The sequence below is a fragment of the Vidua chalybeata genome, chromosome 5 (genome assembly GCF_026979565.1).
Source record: "Vidua chalybeata isolate OUT-0048 chromosome 5, bVidCha1 merged haplotype, whole genome shotgun sequence".
Classification (NCBI taxonomy): Eukaryota; Metazoa; Chordata; class Aves; order Passeriformes; family Viduidae; genus Vidua; species Vidua chalybeata.
In genome coordinates this window covers 68,189,006-68,206,136 of record NC_071534.1, presented here as the reverse complement: position 1 = coordinate 68,206,136, position 17,131 = coordinate 68,189,006, and the positions used below count along the sequence as shown (strand labels likewise).

General features: G+C 40.7%; 1 protein-coding gene and 1 long non-coding RNA gene across 3 annotated transcripts in view; one reads left to right on the top strand and one right to left on the bottom strand.

The window, feature by feature from the left end:
- Nucleotides 1-17,131, top strand: part of TAF3 (TATA-box binding protein associated factor 3) — a 113,569-nt gene that overhangs the window by 84,209 nt on the left and 12,229 nt on the right. Inside the window, exons 3-4 of the mRNA XM_053943525.1 lie at nt 1,928-3,744; nt 8,710-8,792. Coding sequence (XP_053799500.1) covers nt 1,928-3,744; nt 8,710-8,792 — 1,900 coding nt within the window. The remainder of the gene's footprint in view (nt 1-1,927; nt 3,745-8,709; nt 8,793-17,131) is intronic.
- On the bottom strand, nt 1,625-7,334 carry LOC128788467 (uncharacterized). Of its 2 annotated transcripts, XR_008431103.1 has the most exons (4): nt 7,295-7,334; nt 5,845-5,945; nt 1,953-1,989; nt 1,625-1,873 (listed from the first exon to the last, which is right to left on the bottom strand). It is a non-coding gene; the product is annotated as an uncharacterized LOC128788467 (long non-coding RNA). The 2 variants fall into 2 exon arrangements; XR_008431104.1 differs by lacking the exons at nt 1,625-1,873; nt 1,953-1,989 and adding an exon at nt 5,523-5,612.

Genomic DNA, 17,131 nt, shown 5'->3' with positions numbered 1-17,131 from the left:
CAGAGATTGAAATTACTTCCATGATGGGGAAGCAGATTTTTTTTTCCCCCATAGCAGGTGCAGGCTCAGTCCACAGTGATTTCTCAGTTATACTCTAACTTTGCAGTTTAAAAAATTTAATGTCAGTGCCCAGCCAGGCAAAACCTAACTCCCTAACATTTCTGTTTTTCACGGAAGGCTAAGACTTTATCCTCAGGCAAAGTCTCCTCTCTGGGCTGGCTGCTGTAAATCCTCTGGGCCCTGGCAAAAGCCAGACTTGCTAGCTCATTTTACTTAATTTGTGATGCTGGCAAGATTTGTGCTGCAGCCCAGGGCTCTTGACTCAACTCTCCTAAATCAGAGCATTGACACATTACAGTAGAGAAACACCAGCACAGAAAACCTGAAAATAAACTCCTTGAAAAGAGATATTTCAGAAAGATGCTGTCTTACTGAATTTTAAATAGAGTTTAGTGGAAAGTTTCAAGTTTCTTGGTGCTTTCTTCGTTAAAGCCACCTGCTCATTAGGAAGTTTGGTTTTAGCCACTGTCCTCATAAATGTTTTTTACTACATATTTCATATGAGAATCTTGGGGCACTGGATAGCTTTCCTCAGAAACTCTGCTGGACAAAATGCCATGAGTTTTTGCAGGTGGGCAAACAGAAACTTGGGGTAAAGCGAAAGGAGGTTGTCTGTGTAGGAATGTTAACCAGCAGAGGTGTAATGATGTAATTACTCCAAATACAAATGTGTCAGGTTAATGCCTGTGTAGACATTCTTATTCGGGACTAAGAATCCTTTTTCCTGCTTGGATGATTCCATTTTGAAAGTGAGGAAGTGTATCAAAGAGGATAAAGTGCTTGGCTGTGGTTGTGGAGATCAGAGGTTCTCTTTTTAAATCTACTGTGGATTTGTTGGGAGATCTCAAGTGGATTTTCTCCTTTCTCTGCACCATAATGTCATATGTGGGTCTGAAGATTGTGTTGCATGTAAGGAAAAAAATAATTGTTATTAAACAAAAAAACAGAACAATCATACAGGTGATATCCATACTGGTTTGGAATAATTGATGTCTGATGTCTACACTGTGTAGATTTCAGGTTTATCGTGTTTTCAAAAGCTGTTTTTTGATCTCAAAGCCCAAGTGCCCACTTGCTCTGAAGTGTGCTAGGTGAATTCCTCCTTCATTTTGGTTTCACTGCTGCAGGAAGCTGGCATATGCACTCCAGGATTGTCCCATGATGCAAGCAAAACAACAGTAAGGGAGATAATGGGAAAATGCATTTCAAAGGCATGTTCCTGATCTGAACCAACACACACACACGATGTGGGGCGTTCCCATAAAGTCATAATAGATAATGTCCACCTGCAGCAGCTCTTAAGATGGTATCAGAGACAGAATCTGGCAGGTTGAATGGGGCTTAGTCGTCTGCTTTAACCTTCAGACTGTGCTGTTTCAGGAAGAATAAACTAGGTTTAGGAAGATGTTTTCCTAGTAGTTAATCTGCAGTCAAACTTTTGTGATATATAGGCAAGAAAGACAGTTCTGGTTAATTTTACTTTGGCACTTTGCTTTGACACTGTATTACAGCAAAAAATGCTTCAACCACTTTCCCTTCATTTAAAAATGAATGAAGAAGTTACTAGGGTGGTTTTGGGTAGAGCTGACACTTGGGGCCTGCTCTGCCATTGGTGAGCTCTGCCCTCTCCTCCCTTGCTCATGGGTTCAGAGTTACACTGCAGTGAGGGCACCTGCCAGTTCCAGTGGTGGCTGATGTGACACAGGAGGTGCCACATGTTCCTCCAGACAGACCAGTAAGAAGCCCTTAGGTGGCCAGTTGTCTCTTCTGGGCTGAGCTGCACATGAATATTTGCTCTGGTGCTTGTTTGTTTCTGTAAAAAACATTTCAATTATCCTAATGCTTTTCTAAATGTTCTCTGTTGCAGAAGAGGAAGAGGAGCAGGTTCCTACCGATGGAGGTACATCTGCAGAGGCCATGCAGGTCCCACTGGAAGAAGAAGGAGATATGGAAGAGGATGAGGCAATTAATGATGAGAACTACTTGAGCAAGAGACCATTAGAAAGTCCTGATGCTGAGGAATTCCCACCTGTGAAAAGGCCAAAACTGTCTGTTTCCAAAGGCGACAGCTTGGATGGAACTGTGGAACCACGTGAGCCTCTTAGCTCAATAAATACACAAAAAGTACCACCAATGCTTTCTCCAGTTCATGTTCAGGACAGTACAGACTTAGCCCCCCCTTCGCCAGAACCACCGATGTTGGCTCCCATTGCAAAATCCCAAGTGCCGACCCCCAAAACTTCAGAGGCAAAGCCGTTCGTACCCAAAACAAAGTCAAAAACAAGTTCTCCAGGACAAAAGACAAAATCACCGAAAACTACACCTTCACCAGTGGTATCTGGGAGTCCCATTCGTTCACCAAAAACTGGATCCAAAGAAAAAAAGTCACCAGGACGCGCCAAGAGCCCAAAAAGTCCCAAAAGTCCAAAGGTTCCTGCTCATGTTCCGCAACCACCTGTGAAGCCTGAAACACCGAGTAGAACCCCTCTGGCTGCATTGAGTGAGAAGATAGGAAAGGAAAATATCCAAGTGAAACAGGGACAGACACCACCTGAGCCTGCCCCCAAGCCAAATATGGACAACCAGGTGAAGAAAGTCCCAGTCATGGACAAGACCATTGATGATTCAATCGATGCTGTGATAGCTCGTGCATGTGCAGAACGAGAGCCAGATCCCTTCGAGTTTTCCTCTGGGTCCGAATCAGAAGGGGAAATTTTTACCAGTCCTAAAAGACTTTCTATTTCAGAGTCTACAACTCCTAAACCTTCTGTTCCTGCCAATAATGCAAATAAGGCGGGAGCAACTCCAATACCTGTCTCAGGTGGGACTTCAAGTTCAGACATTTCATGGACAATGGATGACTCAATTGATGAGGTCATTCGGAAGGCAAACATGGGGACACCGTCTAATCCACCTACCAACTTCACTTATTTCTCCTCTCCTTCTGCTTCACCCCCAACTCCAGAGCCTCTTCTCAAAGTCTATGAGGAGAAAACCAAGTTGGCTTCATCGACAGAAGTGAAAAAGAAATTGAAAAAAGAGCTGAAAACTAAAATGAAGAAGAAGGAGAAACAAAAAGAAAAAGATAAAGAGAAGAACAAGGAGAAAAATAAGGACAAGGAAAAGAACAAGGAGAAAGATAAAGACAAGGAAGGAAACAAGGAAGCAAAGTTTCAGTGGAAGGAACTACTCAAAGAGGATGATCCTGATCCATATAAATTCAAACTAAAGGACTTTGAGGATGCTGACACAAAAGTGAAGTTGAAAGATGGCAATACCAAAAAAGAGAGAGAAAAACATAAAGATAAAAAGAAAGAGAAGGAGAAAGGCAAAAAGGACAAGGATAAAAAAGACAAAGAGAAACTCAAAGATAAGGGTAAGGAAGATAAGATAAAGGTGCCATCAGCACCTCTTGTGTTACCTCCCAAAGAAATGTCTATGCCCTTGTTCAGCACACCATCTGCCATGAGGCTGCCCAGTATGTTACCTTCCTTGTCTCCCATGCTACCTGAAAAACTATTTGAGGACAAAGAGAAACCAAAAGAGAAGAAGAAGGATAAAAAAGAGAAGAAGAAAAAGAAAGAAAGGGAGAAGGACAAAGAAAAGGAAAAGAAAGAGAAGGAAAAGGAGAGGAAAGAAAGAGAAAAGAAAGAGAAAGAAAAGGAGAAACACAAACATGAAAAGGTAAGCTGGTTGGATGAGTGGAAATGGCACACTTGCTTGAAGAATCCACATGGATTCCTGTGTTTGCTGCTGAGCATTGTCTAAGAGCTTTGAGGAGAAGTGTGGCTACAGGTTTGGTGTTTCTTAATAATAACAGCTCCAAGGAAGGTGTTAACCAAGAGCTTCAGAGATTGTCCCACATCTTTGGAAAACAAAACAGTGGAATTCTAGTTCTGTGAATTTGAAATGTGAGATTGTCCTGGCTTTTCTCAACCTTCTTTTCGCTTGAAAAAGCTGAGGCTCAGATGCAACAACAACACACACAGCAAAGGGATACAGTGTTGTGATGCAGAAAGTTTGTTCTGTAGGTTTCTACTAGAAGGACAGCAGCCCTACACCTTTCATATAAACTTGAAATTTTGTTTCAAAGCTGTTTCAAAGTTTGTAGAAGCCTGGAAATTCCCAGGTGGACAGAAATGAGAAGCAGACTGCCTTCAAATAAATGTTATCTCGCATGCTCAAAAGAGTTGCTGAGTCTTCTCTTAGCAAATCTGCCCCCTTGTTGCTCCAATTTGTTTGAAGTAAGAAAATTATTATCAAATTATGGTCTCAGTGTTCAAATGTCACCTTTCGTTTCGAGTCTTATGCTTGAGAGACAGAAGGGGAGAGCTAATTTTCAAGGGGTTTGAGCTCCTTCCATTCCTGTACCTCTTACTGATTTACATCAGCCAAAGATAATTTCTTCTTTCCAATATCACCTAATCTTGAGAATATATTTAATATTTAAGAAATGAAACCAGCATATTTGCATGTTATCAGATTTGAAATCCCATTAGAAGCAGCTCCCCTAATTCAGGATTTGCTCTAATTTTTTTGTCACTTCACCTTATAATACACATTAAATTGTTAATATTGAAAAGAAAGAAGAAGGAAGATTGTCTTCCTGTGTGATAACCTTGGATTCAAGAGTTCCTAAATCTCTATCCTTAGCCTTAGGAAGCACTGTGTGAGTTCCAGTTTTACCAAGATACTCTTTACATCCTGCTTTGAGTGCAATGCTCAGTTTGTACGAGCTCAGATGTGGGACATCCCTCACTCTCCTTTTGTTGCCACTCGTATGTTACCTGCTGGACTTGCAACAAAGTGCTGATTTCAAAACTTTATATGTTTTTTTTTAAGTTTACAAATGGTTTTTCCATGCAGAATCTGGGTGATATGGGGAGCTAACATTTGTCTGCTGTGGATGAGTTGGTGATCAACAGGGTGGTGGCCCAGTTGTCCATGATAATTTCATGTCTGGTTTTAGACACAGATTCTGCATTTTAAACACAGATTCCCCATTTTATCTGTCTGCCCCTTGTGCCTGAGCAGTTTTGGCAGTATTTTGTTGAGAATTTCTGCTGAGATTTCTTTTTTAAGTTAAATATGGGTGTATGTAAAATAGAGGCAATGAGTTGCTTGTTTTCCATATTTTCAGTTTTGCATTTCTTCTGCAGTTGTCTGTGTCAACTTTGCTTTTACAGTGATAAATGGACACATAAACAAATACAAACTGTAAAGCTTCAGTATAGGCTCACCATATATACATATATACATATGTATATATATGTGTATATGTTAGGAAAAGGAGTTCAACACTAATAAAAACTTTGACAAATTAAATTGACAAAGCTGCCCATTACCTTGGAAAAAGTCCCTGTCAAAAGATAAACTTTAAAGCTAGAATGCATGAAAGAGTCCCCAGATAGAATTAAAATTTAAACTGATTCTTGAGAGATAAGCTTTTTTTAAATCCACCTCTTTGCTGCAAGTCAGGATTTTAAAAATAAATTTCCCCTTTAAATCTCTTGAGCGATTTTCATTTTTTGCAAGGCCGCACTGCTGGTGTCCTGGAAAAATGGAGAGTTAGAGCTTTATCAGTTGGTGCCCTGAGGTATGTGGCAAAGAAGCTAAATCCTTGAAGATTAGCAAAAAAAATGCAGCACATGGCAATAAGGGGCTTATATGACTACTAGTATTAGTTCAGGTGAAAGAAGTATTGCTTATACATAAAACTGGACAAATCCACTGACAATGTATTTTTAGTTAGCTACAAAGGAGTCTTATATTGCTGGACTTTACCTCTTTGGTGATTTGGGAAGCTTAGTAATCCACTGTAAATGCTCTTCTGCTGGCCCCAATTCCCAGTATTACTCCAGAATGCTGCTCTTTCGTTTTAACCCCTAAAAGTACATGTTTCCTTAATTTAGCTTTTAGATCACACAATGACTTATTTAGCCAGAAGTTGTGCTGCAAGAGCAAATGATCAAGTTACGGCTTGGACATTTAATCTGCCACAGCGCGTCCGCCTCGGAGGTGTGAGCACAACCTGGGAGATGAGTTTGTGGGCTCGCTGCAGTTTCAGCTCCTGATGGCCAGGAGAAAATATCACAGTCCCATTTCCAATGTTGCTGTAGTTAAACAAAAACTGACTCAGCTGTAGTATTCCCATTTTTGAGCCTTGTTGTAGTTATTACCTTTGTGCGCATCCCATCCTGTTGGGTAATTGAGGCTTTTTATCAAGCTTTTCCTGGAATTTTGCCCCAGGCTGCTGAAAGGTACAGGGCAGCAGACAGAACACTGCATAAATGGCAGAAAACAGAAGCTGAAGGCTTCGTGCTGGGAGTGTTTGGTGGTGGCACCAAGGAGGAGAAGCTTTGTCTCAGGGCTTTGCCTGCAGCTCCGTGCCCTGCAGTTGTGTTGGGTGCTGCCCACGGAGCCAGAAAAGCAGATCTGGGGCACTGCCTTGCGAGCTTCACCAAATGAAAAGCAAACACTTGGAGCAGTTACACCCCATTTGTACTCCAGAGATTACCAGGCATGCTGTAGGAGTGACTGAGCAGCTCAGGGAGCAGCTGCTGACCCAGTTTCAGCTAACCTTAATAAGCTGAGCTGGAAACTAAAGTAGTTGAGGAACTGCTTCATGAGAAATGGAGCCATCCTTACATCAGGGCAGCACTTGCCAGAGCTGTCCCAAAGTAAGCTGCCCTTGCTCCTGTATCAAAATCCTGTCATAATGTAGATGAAGACAAAGCTCTGCAGGATGTAACTCTGTATGCTCCTTAGTTTTCTCCCTGGTCTAATGATGTAAACCCTACACACAAACCCACATTGTAGAAAGATGCTTCCTGTCCTCTTGTATCAAAGGATAAAATTTAGCATTCGGGTGGAGCCCTGTTTTCCTCTCCTAGCAGACTGTGGTGTTGGTATCCGAGCATAAAGAAATGGTTTATGTGCTTTTCTTCTGCCCCGTGAGCCCACACCACCATTGTTTAGAATGGACCAAGGACCTTTATAAATGGTGTGGGCATCTCTCTGTGCTGTGTGCTGGAAGCTGCAGCAGCAGTGCCTGTCCTGAGACATTTTGTATTCAAAACAGGCACTAAAGAAGGAGGAGAAACCTGCAGGAAAAGAGGCAAGATAGGCTGTGCAAAGCCATAGTCCTGAGCCTCCAGTACCAGGGTTCAGTTTCAGTCTCTAAGCAGTGGGTGATGTTACAGGTTAAGATGCTGGGAAAATAGAGAAGACTCACCTATGGAAGATGGCAGTGAAATTGTTGCAGGCATTAGAAGCTTCAGAGGAAAAAAGCACTTGCAACACTCCAGGGGAATGATGTAACAAAAAATGGTTCTACATAAACAAAGAGTGCAGAGAGGCCTGTGAAATCAGCTAATCCATATCCATGGAGAGCTGTATTGCAAAGCACAGTTCACTGTGTTAGAGCAGGAACACCACTCAGGGTGCTCTCTTTCTCTCTCTGGCCTAGACATCTCCTGGAGAGCAGCTCCAATTCTTTTGCCAAAATGTGTGGCACAAGATTTTGTTATTACCTTTCTCAAAATAAGTCCCACTTGAGCCCTTCCACTCTGGCCTGCTCTCTCCCACACTGCATTCTGTGCTTTGCATTGATTGTTTGCCCTCCCTTTTTCTGTGAAAGCTTTGTGAAACTGGAGATTTGATCAGGTTTCCATTTAATGTATGCATATTAGTTTTGTCTCTTAAGTTCCTGGAGCAGATTCAGCCAAGTGGTTGTTTTATTAAATATGGTGACACACATGCTCAAAATGAGATCAGTCTCCATCTCTCTTCTTATATGTATCTCTCTCTATATATATAACATATATGTACTTGTCATATATGAATATAAGTTGAGTAATGAATGCCTGGAGAATCATTAGAGTGTCAGCTGTAGCATCTGTGGTCAGTCTGTACAGGTTTTGCAAACCAGTAGATCAATGAGAGTTGGTAATTTTGGCATATACTGGTTCCATAAGTTCAAGGGCATATTCAAGTGGTCTAAACTCCGCCAGATACCAAGACTGGAATCCTAGGCCACTTGAAAAATAGTCATTAAAAACCTCAGCCTAATTGCAGTAAAATGCAATGGCTGTTAAGCCTGTGTGGATAAGAACTTTCATAAAGTATTCGGTGTTGGTGATTTCAGCTTGGAGTTTATTTGCTTCCTTTGTCTCTCCTTTTGATGCAAGAGAATCACGGTACATTTATGTGATGAACCTGGGAAATAATTTAATTTCAATCTCAGAAAAACGTGCAAACACCAATGGGTGCCTGACAAGTTTGAGAACTAAGATCAAAGCATTTCATGTCATTGTTTAGAAACAAACTGGGAAGTTTTGTGTCTAGAAAAGTACTTAATCAGGAAGATTTGCTAATAAATTGTATCAGGAGGTACAAATGCAGCAAAATTTCAAGTTGATTTTTTTAGCTTAGAGTTTGTATTTGTGAATTGCTACAGCTGGGACTCCCTGCAGACTGAGACCCATCCATGCTGGGGGACGAAGTGTGAGAGAGCAGTGATTAGTCTGTCGTAGTTTTGTCTCATTAAGTTGATATACTCTGGTTAACTCCATCAGTGCTTTCATGTAATTAATATATTTTGGGAGTCTGCTTGCAGTCTTTGATTGATGATTGTGTTCCCCTGTACAGATAAAGGTGGAACCAGTTGTTCCAGCTCCATCACCGGTTATTCCTCGGCTGACTTTAAGAGTGGGCGCAGGCCAAGACAAGATGTAAGTACAAATAAATCCATCTGTGAGGTGTATGCTCACCACAGTCCATCCTCTGGCACTTGTGGGAGCTCTTCTTTTCAGTGGGAAAAGCTTAAAAATTAGTGGCAAATTACATTTATACGGCAAAGTGAGACCCATCACCTTCCATCCATCCTCCTGTGTGTCCCATTCCATGTCTTTCTAGGGCATGGATTACAGGACTCCATCTAGGCTGGTATGATGCCTCCAGTGACATTTAGTGAGGTTTCTGTAATGGATGCTTATCCCGAGTGTAACCTACAGCTAAGTTTCACAACACTCCCCAGCTAACAGTTGTTTTATGCTTTAAAACATAACAGTTGGAATTCCTTTATACACGTCTGTTTTATTATAACTGTTGATGATTATTCATGAGTGTACCTAACACATTTCAAGTGCTGCTTCATTAGCTCCCTAATTATTGGGTGCTGTTGTACAAATAATACTTACTTTGTACTGGATGAGCATAAATAGGGTGATCCCTATCCTGAGATCATCCAGCATAAACAGGAGGCCGGAGAGGCTGGGGAAACCATGCGTCACCAGGCTTCTTAGGCTGCTCCTGTGTTGTATGTGAAGGGTTTCTTTTAATCAGGTTTTTCGTGTTGATTTCATGGCACAAAGCACACTTTCATGTCCAATGGTAAACATGAGCATCACACAGATCTTTCATTTCCATTCCTCACATTAAGTAGTGCTAATGCAGTTGTTTCTCTTAATGAGCCATTATGAACTAAACCCCCTAATCACTAATTTTTCTGTGCTAGAAGTTAAATGGGATTTTGATGATTATTTTCTTTTTCTCTGCTGTCCTACTTCTTCCCAGTAGGTAAACCTGGCTTTTACTGGTTTGAAGCTGCTAAGGGACTTCAGTCATTCCTTGATTTCTAAGGGACACCCTCACCCCAATTATTAACCATTTTTGCTTTCTTCCTTTCACAGTATTTGAGTGTGATCTAAAATTTCTGTGCCTCAGGTTGCTGTACAGAGTTCCAGCTCTTCCAGAATACTTGTCTGTCCTGCTGAGCATGATTTGAATGTGCATGGCTGGACATGCTGTCCCTTGAAAGCCCACAGATCCATTTTCCTCCTTGAGGAGACATGGATACTTTTAAATTCTGCTTTTTCAAGGACTGTAGAGTGTTTATATGGAGGAAATGAACTCATATTTTCAACTTCTGAATTAAAGTTCTGAAGCTATATTTTAGCACCAGTTATCTTCCAGCCTTACCTCACCTCAGTGTTTTTTGACACACATTTTGAAGGGGGACTTCAGACTCCGTCTGTTTGTTACAAATCATGTGGGTGCATCATTGTCATCCCTGCCAGCCCTTAGTGGGTCTGACATCTTGTTTCATGGGCTTTTGGGAAACTCACTTTTATTCCAGATTAATTTTTGCATCTTTACTGGCACCTTGTCCCCCATCTGAGGATCTCATAACAGGCAGAAAGAAATGCCTTTTAATGTGTTATAGTAAGGAAAAGTTAAACTTATGTTTCATCTGTGTTGGTAATGAGGTTCTAAATATCTGGCAATTGTCATATAAAAATGTTGTGTTTCAATTAGTCTGTCTCTGGAGTTAACTGGGATTGTTTGAGGATACCATGACTCTACATGGAAAGGTGCAAGGACAATTTTTAGGGATTCTTAGAATTTGATATGAGTAGAAACTAGATGGAGAAATAGGTTATTTAAATTTCTCTGTTAGAGAGAAGAGTTGTTTGGAGGCTTTTGGAAGTACTCAAGTACCTGTTCAGCTGGAAGTTTATTTGTTTGGGGGAGCTTCATATAGAACATCTTTAATAGCAGCACTTACAGATCTTCATGGGGCCACAGGGCTTTTAGGGGTCTGAAGCAAAAGTGTCAGATTGATGGTGCATGGAATGGAGATTCACATCACACCATAAACTCAGCACAAGTTGGCTGAATAACACAGCAGTAGTGAGCAAAATGCCTTTGCAGTGCAGTGAGCAGTTGGGGCTCTTCAACCTGGAGAAGTGAAGGCTGTGGAGAGACCTTAGAGCCCCTTCCAGTGCCTAGGGGGCTCCAAAAAAGCTGCAGAGGGACTTTCCACAAAGGAGTGAAGGATAGGGGTGGGGGAATGGCTTCAAACTGACAGAGGGCAGAGTTAGCTGGGATATGAGGAGGAAATTCTTCCTGTGAGGATGGGGAGACCCTGGCACAGGTTGCCCAGAGGAGCTGTGGCTGCCCCATCCCTTTGGAAGTGTCCAAAGCCAGACTGGACAGGACTTGGAGCATCCTGGGATAGTGGAAGATGTCCCTGCCCATGGCAGGGGGTTGGAACTGGATGATCTTTAAGGTCCCTTCCAACCCAAATCATTCTATGATTTTATAATTTTACTTCTTAACTCCTTTGCTTGGACCACTGTACAAAGGAGTGACAGCAGCAGCAGGAAAGTCTTTTCTCTTGTGTTTGTGAATAAAAGTACATATTTTATCCCAGATTCAAAGTAATACTTGCATTCAGGCTTGTCTGGAGTGCAAATGTTCCTACAACATGCATCAGCTCAAAAGAAGTGGCTATTAATAACATTGGTTTAATAGACATGAAAATGTATTATTGCTGAAGGATGGACAAACCAATATTGGAAAAACTGCCCTACTTAAGAGTTTTTTTGCAAGTGTTTTAACTGCACAGTAAAACAAGAAGAAAGTAGATTATTATCAAAGCATTTCCATCTTAGTTGTAAACAATTACAGCAATACTTGCATGGATGCCACATTAGAAGAAATTTAGTGGATTCCATTCTAATGCAATTAGAGCTAATTTTGTTCTTTAAATGAATAAAAGGTCAGCTAGTAAATCTAGTTTATCTCAAGTCCAGGCTTCAGTAAATTGTTTTATTTAATTTGTTGTAAAAGATCTTATCCTTAATGGGCCTTGCTCTTATTGGTTTGCTTGGGTTCTAAAATATTTATGACCACTTTTTTAGATATGATTTGAATGATATGTTGGAAGGGTTTTTCACTTTTTTTTTTTCCATTCCAGTGTTATCAAGGTAGATTGCTAACTGAGTTAGTATAGGAAGGAACCACTGATGCTATCGTTTTTCAAAACAAAACAAGCAACAAAAAACTCAGACTTTTAAATTTTAAATGAACTGCAAATGATGAGTAGGGTTTAATACTTTTATTCAATTACATCATGGCTTCTTTTTGTCTTGTTATTTTTCCTAAGCACTATCATTTTTCATACACATAAGTTTTTTTAAATCATATCTATTGATAAGGTGTTGACATTCCAGCTGCTACTACAGCTGACATAAACTTCAGCAAAAGTACATGCTGTAATGTTTGATACTTCCGATAAATTTATTCTACATTTTTAAATACAGCTTTTAAGGAAAAACACATGGCTGCTGACACTAATGCCAGACCACAAAGCACAGTACTACTCACTGAGTGCTGTTTCAGTGTTTCTGTGCCCTGGAAGCAGGATATATGTTTTTTGTGAAATCAGGTCTCCAAATTTACCTTAAATTTCAGACTTCTACGCCAGACCTGTATCATAACTCTGCCATCAGCAGGGAACCTGGAAAGCAGACAGGAAGAAGGGGAAAGACAGGCATTTTAACAATGTTTAACTGGTAAACCTGACCTGCTGCTCTAATGAAATTGCCCCTTGTCTTCTGTATTTTTTAAGTGAGTAGATACGTGACTTTCTCCAAAAACAAATCACACACATGCTCAATATATATGTGTGTGTGCCTATAAAAATGTATATTAAATAACCTGTGAATTGTAAGATAAAATCCTAAAAGGATTAAGGGATGAAAAAAAAATTGTTACCCAGATACTTAATTGGCCCTACTAAAAATCTTTATTACTTGGTAGGATATTATCAGTCCAAGGCCAACTTATTTTTGTGTGGAGGCTCCTTCAGCTGCACAATACCCTCATGACAAAAGCCATGAGCAGAACCAGCTGACATCCTGTGTAGAGGATCTCAAAACCAAGGATTAAGATAGAGAAATTATCCTGTGATCATAGATGTGACCTCTCTGCTGTGTAACATCAGTGGCCCAGAAGAATATTTTTGGGACTAGGAGAACAGGAGAACTTAGTTTATTACACCAAGTTTCTTGATTATCCAAGAACTTCTACAGCCCCCACAGGGAATTTTTTTTTCCCAATATCCAATCTAAGCCTTCCCTCTTTCAGTTCTATTTGCTCAAGAATTTGTTATTTTAAGTGCAACACAAAGTTGCCATAAATCAGTTCTTCACTCACACTTTCTGAAATCCCACAGAAGTATACAATCTCACCTGTAGCATGCAGAGTGCCACCAAGTGTATGTTCACCAAAAAGAGATGCCTTAATGAGGGATCTTCTATCTACACCAAGCTTAATTTACAAAAGAGTTGAGTTGCAAACTCTCCAGAGATTGAATTTTCTTGGGAAAACTGCACGCACACGTACACAATCAGACTTTAAAAGGTCATGGCACCAAGAAAGGAAAGAAGAAAGAAGGTTTTAACAAATACATCCATATGCTTCTTATTGACCTGGCTGAAGAAAGAAATTAGGCAAGGACTGTGTTGGTGCTCCCCAAAGTTCACTGAGTTGCTCCTGTAACATGAATATATGTTCTTTTAAAACTGTTCAAGCTCTATGTGAGTTGTGGGGAAAAAAAGCTGGATATCCAAGACTTTGCTGCTAGTTTGAGTTAAACTAGAATCCTGCCCTATGCAGCTTCTAAGAATGCACCTGATTGTTACAGAATCATCTTTAGTGTATATTCACGAGGTTCAGTTTTTAATAGGGTTGTTCTCATACAGATAAATCAGAGGGTGTGAAGAAACTTTTGAACTTCGGGTGCTATTTAGTGGTGCACTAGTCAGACTTTGATAATTTACATTATTGTCTTCATAGTGTTTGCCCACAAAAGTTGAATGATGGGGTTCATTAAGCTGTACAGGCATATCCAAATTGTTTGCCTCCAGCCTTGGCTCCCTACATGTGGCTGGGGAGGGAAGGATTGGCTTTTTATTGACTTGTCAAGCCTTAGGTTTGCATTACCAGCCAAGTAGCTCATGACCCATTCCATTTATTGCACTGTTTTGTGGTGGGGAAACAGGTAAAGGAATCCTGCTGGAAGCCCCTCCTTCTGCACGTTTTGATGAATAAGGGCAGTGTTTGGAGCAGTTAAGGCACCGTGACCAAACCCTTGGACAGACGGAGTGGCAGCAGCGTGGGGCCATTGTGGGACACAGCTGTGGGCGGTGTTGGTTACCCTGCGAGACGTTGCTTATTCAAGGGAAAGCTCCAGAGGAGAATTCATTGAGGAATTCAAGAGAAGGAGGGGGGGGAAAAAAAGTGATACTTCAGGGAGAAAAATGGAGAAGGGCTAACCACTGTTTGGGAAAATTAAACAATAGAGCGCAAGCAGTAAAAGTCTGTGTTTATTGCAGTGCTAATGGGCATCCCAATTATTTGAGCAGGGAAAGGCCATGTTAACTGTGCGCTGACAGAACTACTGCTCTGGGTGTCAATCCAACTTGTGCTGTAAAAGAGCATGTAATGGTGAAATCATTTTTGATATGATCAATAGACCACCTAAGTGAGGAGGCAGAGTAATGAAAAATGATCTTGCTCCTCTCCAAGGTGTGCTGAAGGAATTCCAGTGATCTTTACAGCTTTCATCAATCTTTGTGAGTGTATTTACTGACATACCCACATTTCTCTGTTCTGTGGTCTTTTAAATTATAAGAGCTGGAGGACTGATTTTTGGTGCCTTTTGAAATGCTGAATGTATTTTAATGAAGATACTGTCTCAGCTATGATTCATATCCCTTTCCCAATTGTTCTTTTTTAGTGTAACATATTGGCCCAAACCCTGCTGTAAAATCCTCATGTGTGGTCCTGTATCCATCCAAAAAGCTCTTTCACTTTGGTGGAGGTTCCCCAGCCTCTCCCTTGCTGCAGGATTGCAGCTTTTACATGAAAAAAAAAAAGTGAAGAACAGCACATCGCTTTTACCAAACCAAGTAAATGATCATTTTTGTTTATATTTCTAGAGGTGATTTAGCGCAGCTTTTTCTTCTTTTAGCATGAATTGCATTTACAATTTCAGATGTCATCCTTAGTTTTTTACTTCCTTCTATTTTATTTAATTACTGAAGCCACCCCAACTAATTATTCATCCTGTTTATGGTAGGCAGCAGTCTGTGGCAAATTATTTTCATTTTGCTTTTGGCCATATTGGGTGATGACTCCAAAAGTGAATCCATAAAAAGGCTTGAGTCATTAGAAAACAAAACAACTGACTGTGAGATTCTTTGATTTTGCTGCTTATTGCTCAAGAGTAAAAAAAAAAAAAAAAAAAAAAAAAAACTTGTATACTGTATACCACAATTAAAAAAAAATACCTCTGGCAGGTTTAGACACATGAGGGAATTGTTTGTGTAAATGCTGCCCTTATGAAGCACAACAGAAACTGATCAAATATATGTGAAAGATTAGAAAGGCAGATGGGTATTTGTTTCAAAAATAAACTTTTCATAGAGGATGACTGCAAGAGAAAGGTGCTGATTTCTTCTTGTCTTTGACAGAGGTGCTTATTTTACTCGCTCTTTTACTGAGGTTTTTAAACAAAAGTGAGGAAACTCCACAGACCCAAGGATTTGTGGAATGGTTCCTGGGAGCTGGATGTGGACAAAAAGACCATAAAGAAATAGCCACAGAAGAACAGATGATCCTACCTGAATTTAGTGAAATTGTCCTGTTAGCAATTGATCTTTAGCTTACAGAATCTCCAAGTCCAGGACCATCTGTCTTACTTGTTTCTTTCAAAAACAAGCTTGGTAACAAGCTGAAAATTACAGCTTTAAATATTTTCTAAACCCATACTGGTACAACTTTCTGGTAGTTAATACAATTTGTGTTCTATACCAGTTCCCACCAAAAAGGGTGGATATAGGACTGGTTTATGGGCAAGCTCCTAGATCATGCATCCCATAACATTTCCCAAAGCAAATGACAATAAAAGGCAGTTTGCTGGGAACACAGAAGAGAAAGTTTGCAAAGAGCTCATTGACATAAACATGTTTTACCAGGTTCTGGTTTTGCTCTTGAGAACTCAGCAGAAGGGGCTGGTGCCAGGTGGTTTTAACATTGAAGATGTTTGTTATTGATGATAAGGGAAAAAATAAGATGAAAGATACCAAGACGCCACGCTACCAGCTCAGTTTTGTTTTGTCAGACTGGCAATGAACCATCCAGAGGTGTAAGTCAGAACGGTGAGAAAATGGGAGGGAGATTTAGGAGTCATCAACTGTGGTTGTTGGGAGAAATACTCTGGGTGTAACAGATACAGAGGGTGAAGGCCAAGGGCAGAACTCTGTTTCGCTTAAAGTAATGGGAAAATAAACAGTAGAAAACCTGTAATTCAGTTTCAATGTGCATGTGTCCCTAAAGCAAAGGAGTTAGCAGGAAATGTCAGCTGGGCTGAATGTCCAGATGTTTGTGAGGCTTTGCCATAATGTTAGAATAGTAGAATCATAGAATTATTTAGGTTGTAAAAGACATCTTAGATCATCAAGTCCAACCATTAAACCAGCACTGCAAAGTCCATCACTGAACTGTGTACACAAGTACCACATCTACATGTCTTTTAAATACCTCCAGGGATGGGTGACTCCACCACTGCCATGGGCAGCCTGTTCCAGTGCTTCACAACCCTTTTCATGAAATCATTTTCCCTAATATCCAATCTGAACCTCCTCAGGCTCAACTAGAGGCCATTTTCTCTTGTCCTTTCACTTGTTACTTGGCAGAAAAGACAAACCCCCCACCTGGTTGTACCTCCTGGTGGGGAGTTCTAGGAAGTGATAAAGTCCTCCCTGAGCCTCCTTCTCTCCAGGCTGAGCCCCTCCAGCTCCCTCAGCTGCTCCTTCTGCTCCAGACCCTTCCCCAGCTCTGTTGAAATTGAGAATGAGCTGTTGATCTCCATGTGCACCACCGAAGATCAACACGCTTTACCTGGGAGAGGGAGGCACACAAAAAAGTGGATGTTATCTTGGAATTAGTGCTCAAAGTTCATTTTCCTTGATAGAGAAGAATACCACATGGCAGGTGATGTTAAAGTGCTGAGGTCTTTCCACTTGCAAAATTGCTTGGGGCTTCGTTGGAGGTTTGGTGCATTCTGGCACTCCACAAACTCACAAGTTGGTTGCACTGTGTTCTTGTGGAGCTTCTGTTTGCCAATATGACTTGTTTGCACAAAATAAAATATTCAGCAGGGCATGAAACAGCAAATAAATTTCCCTTTCTAAAAGTAATATGGGAATTAGCCTACATT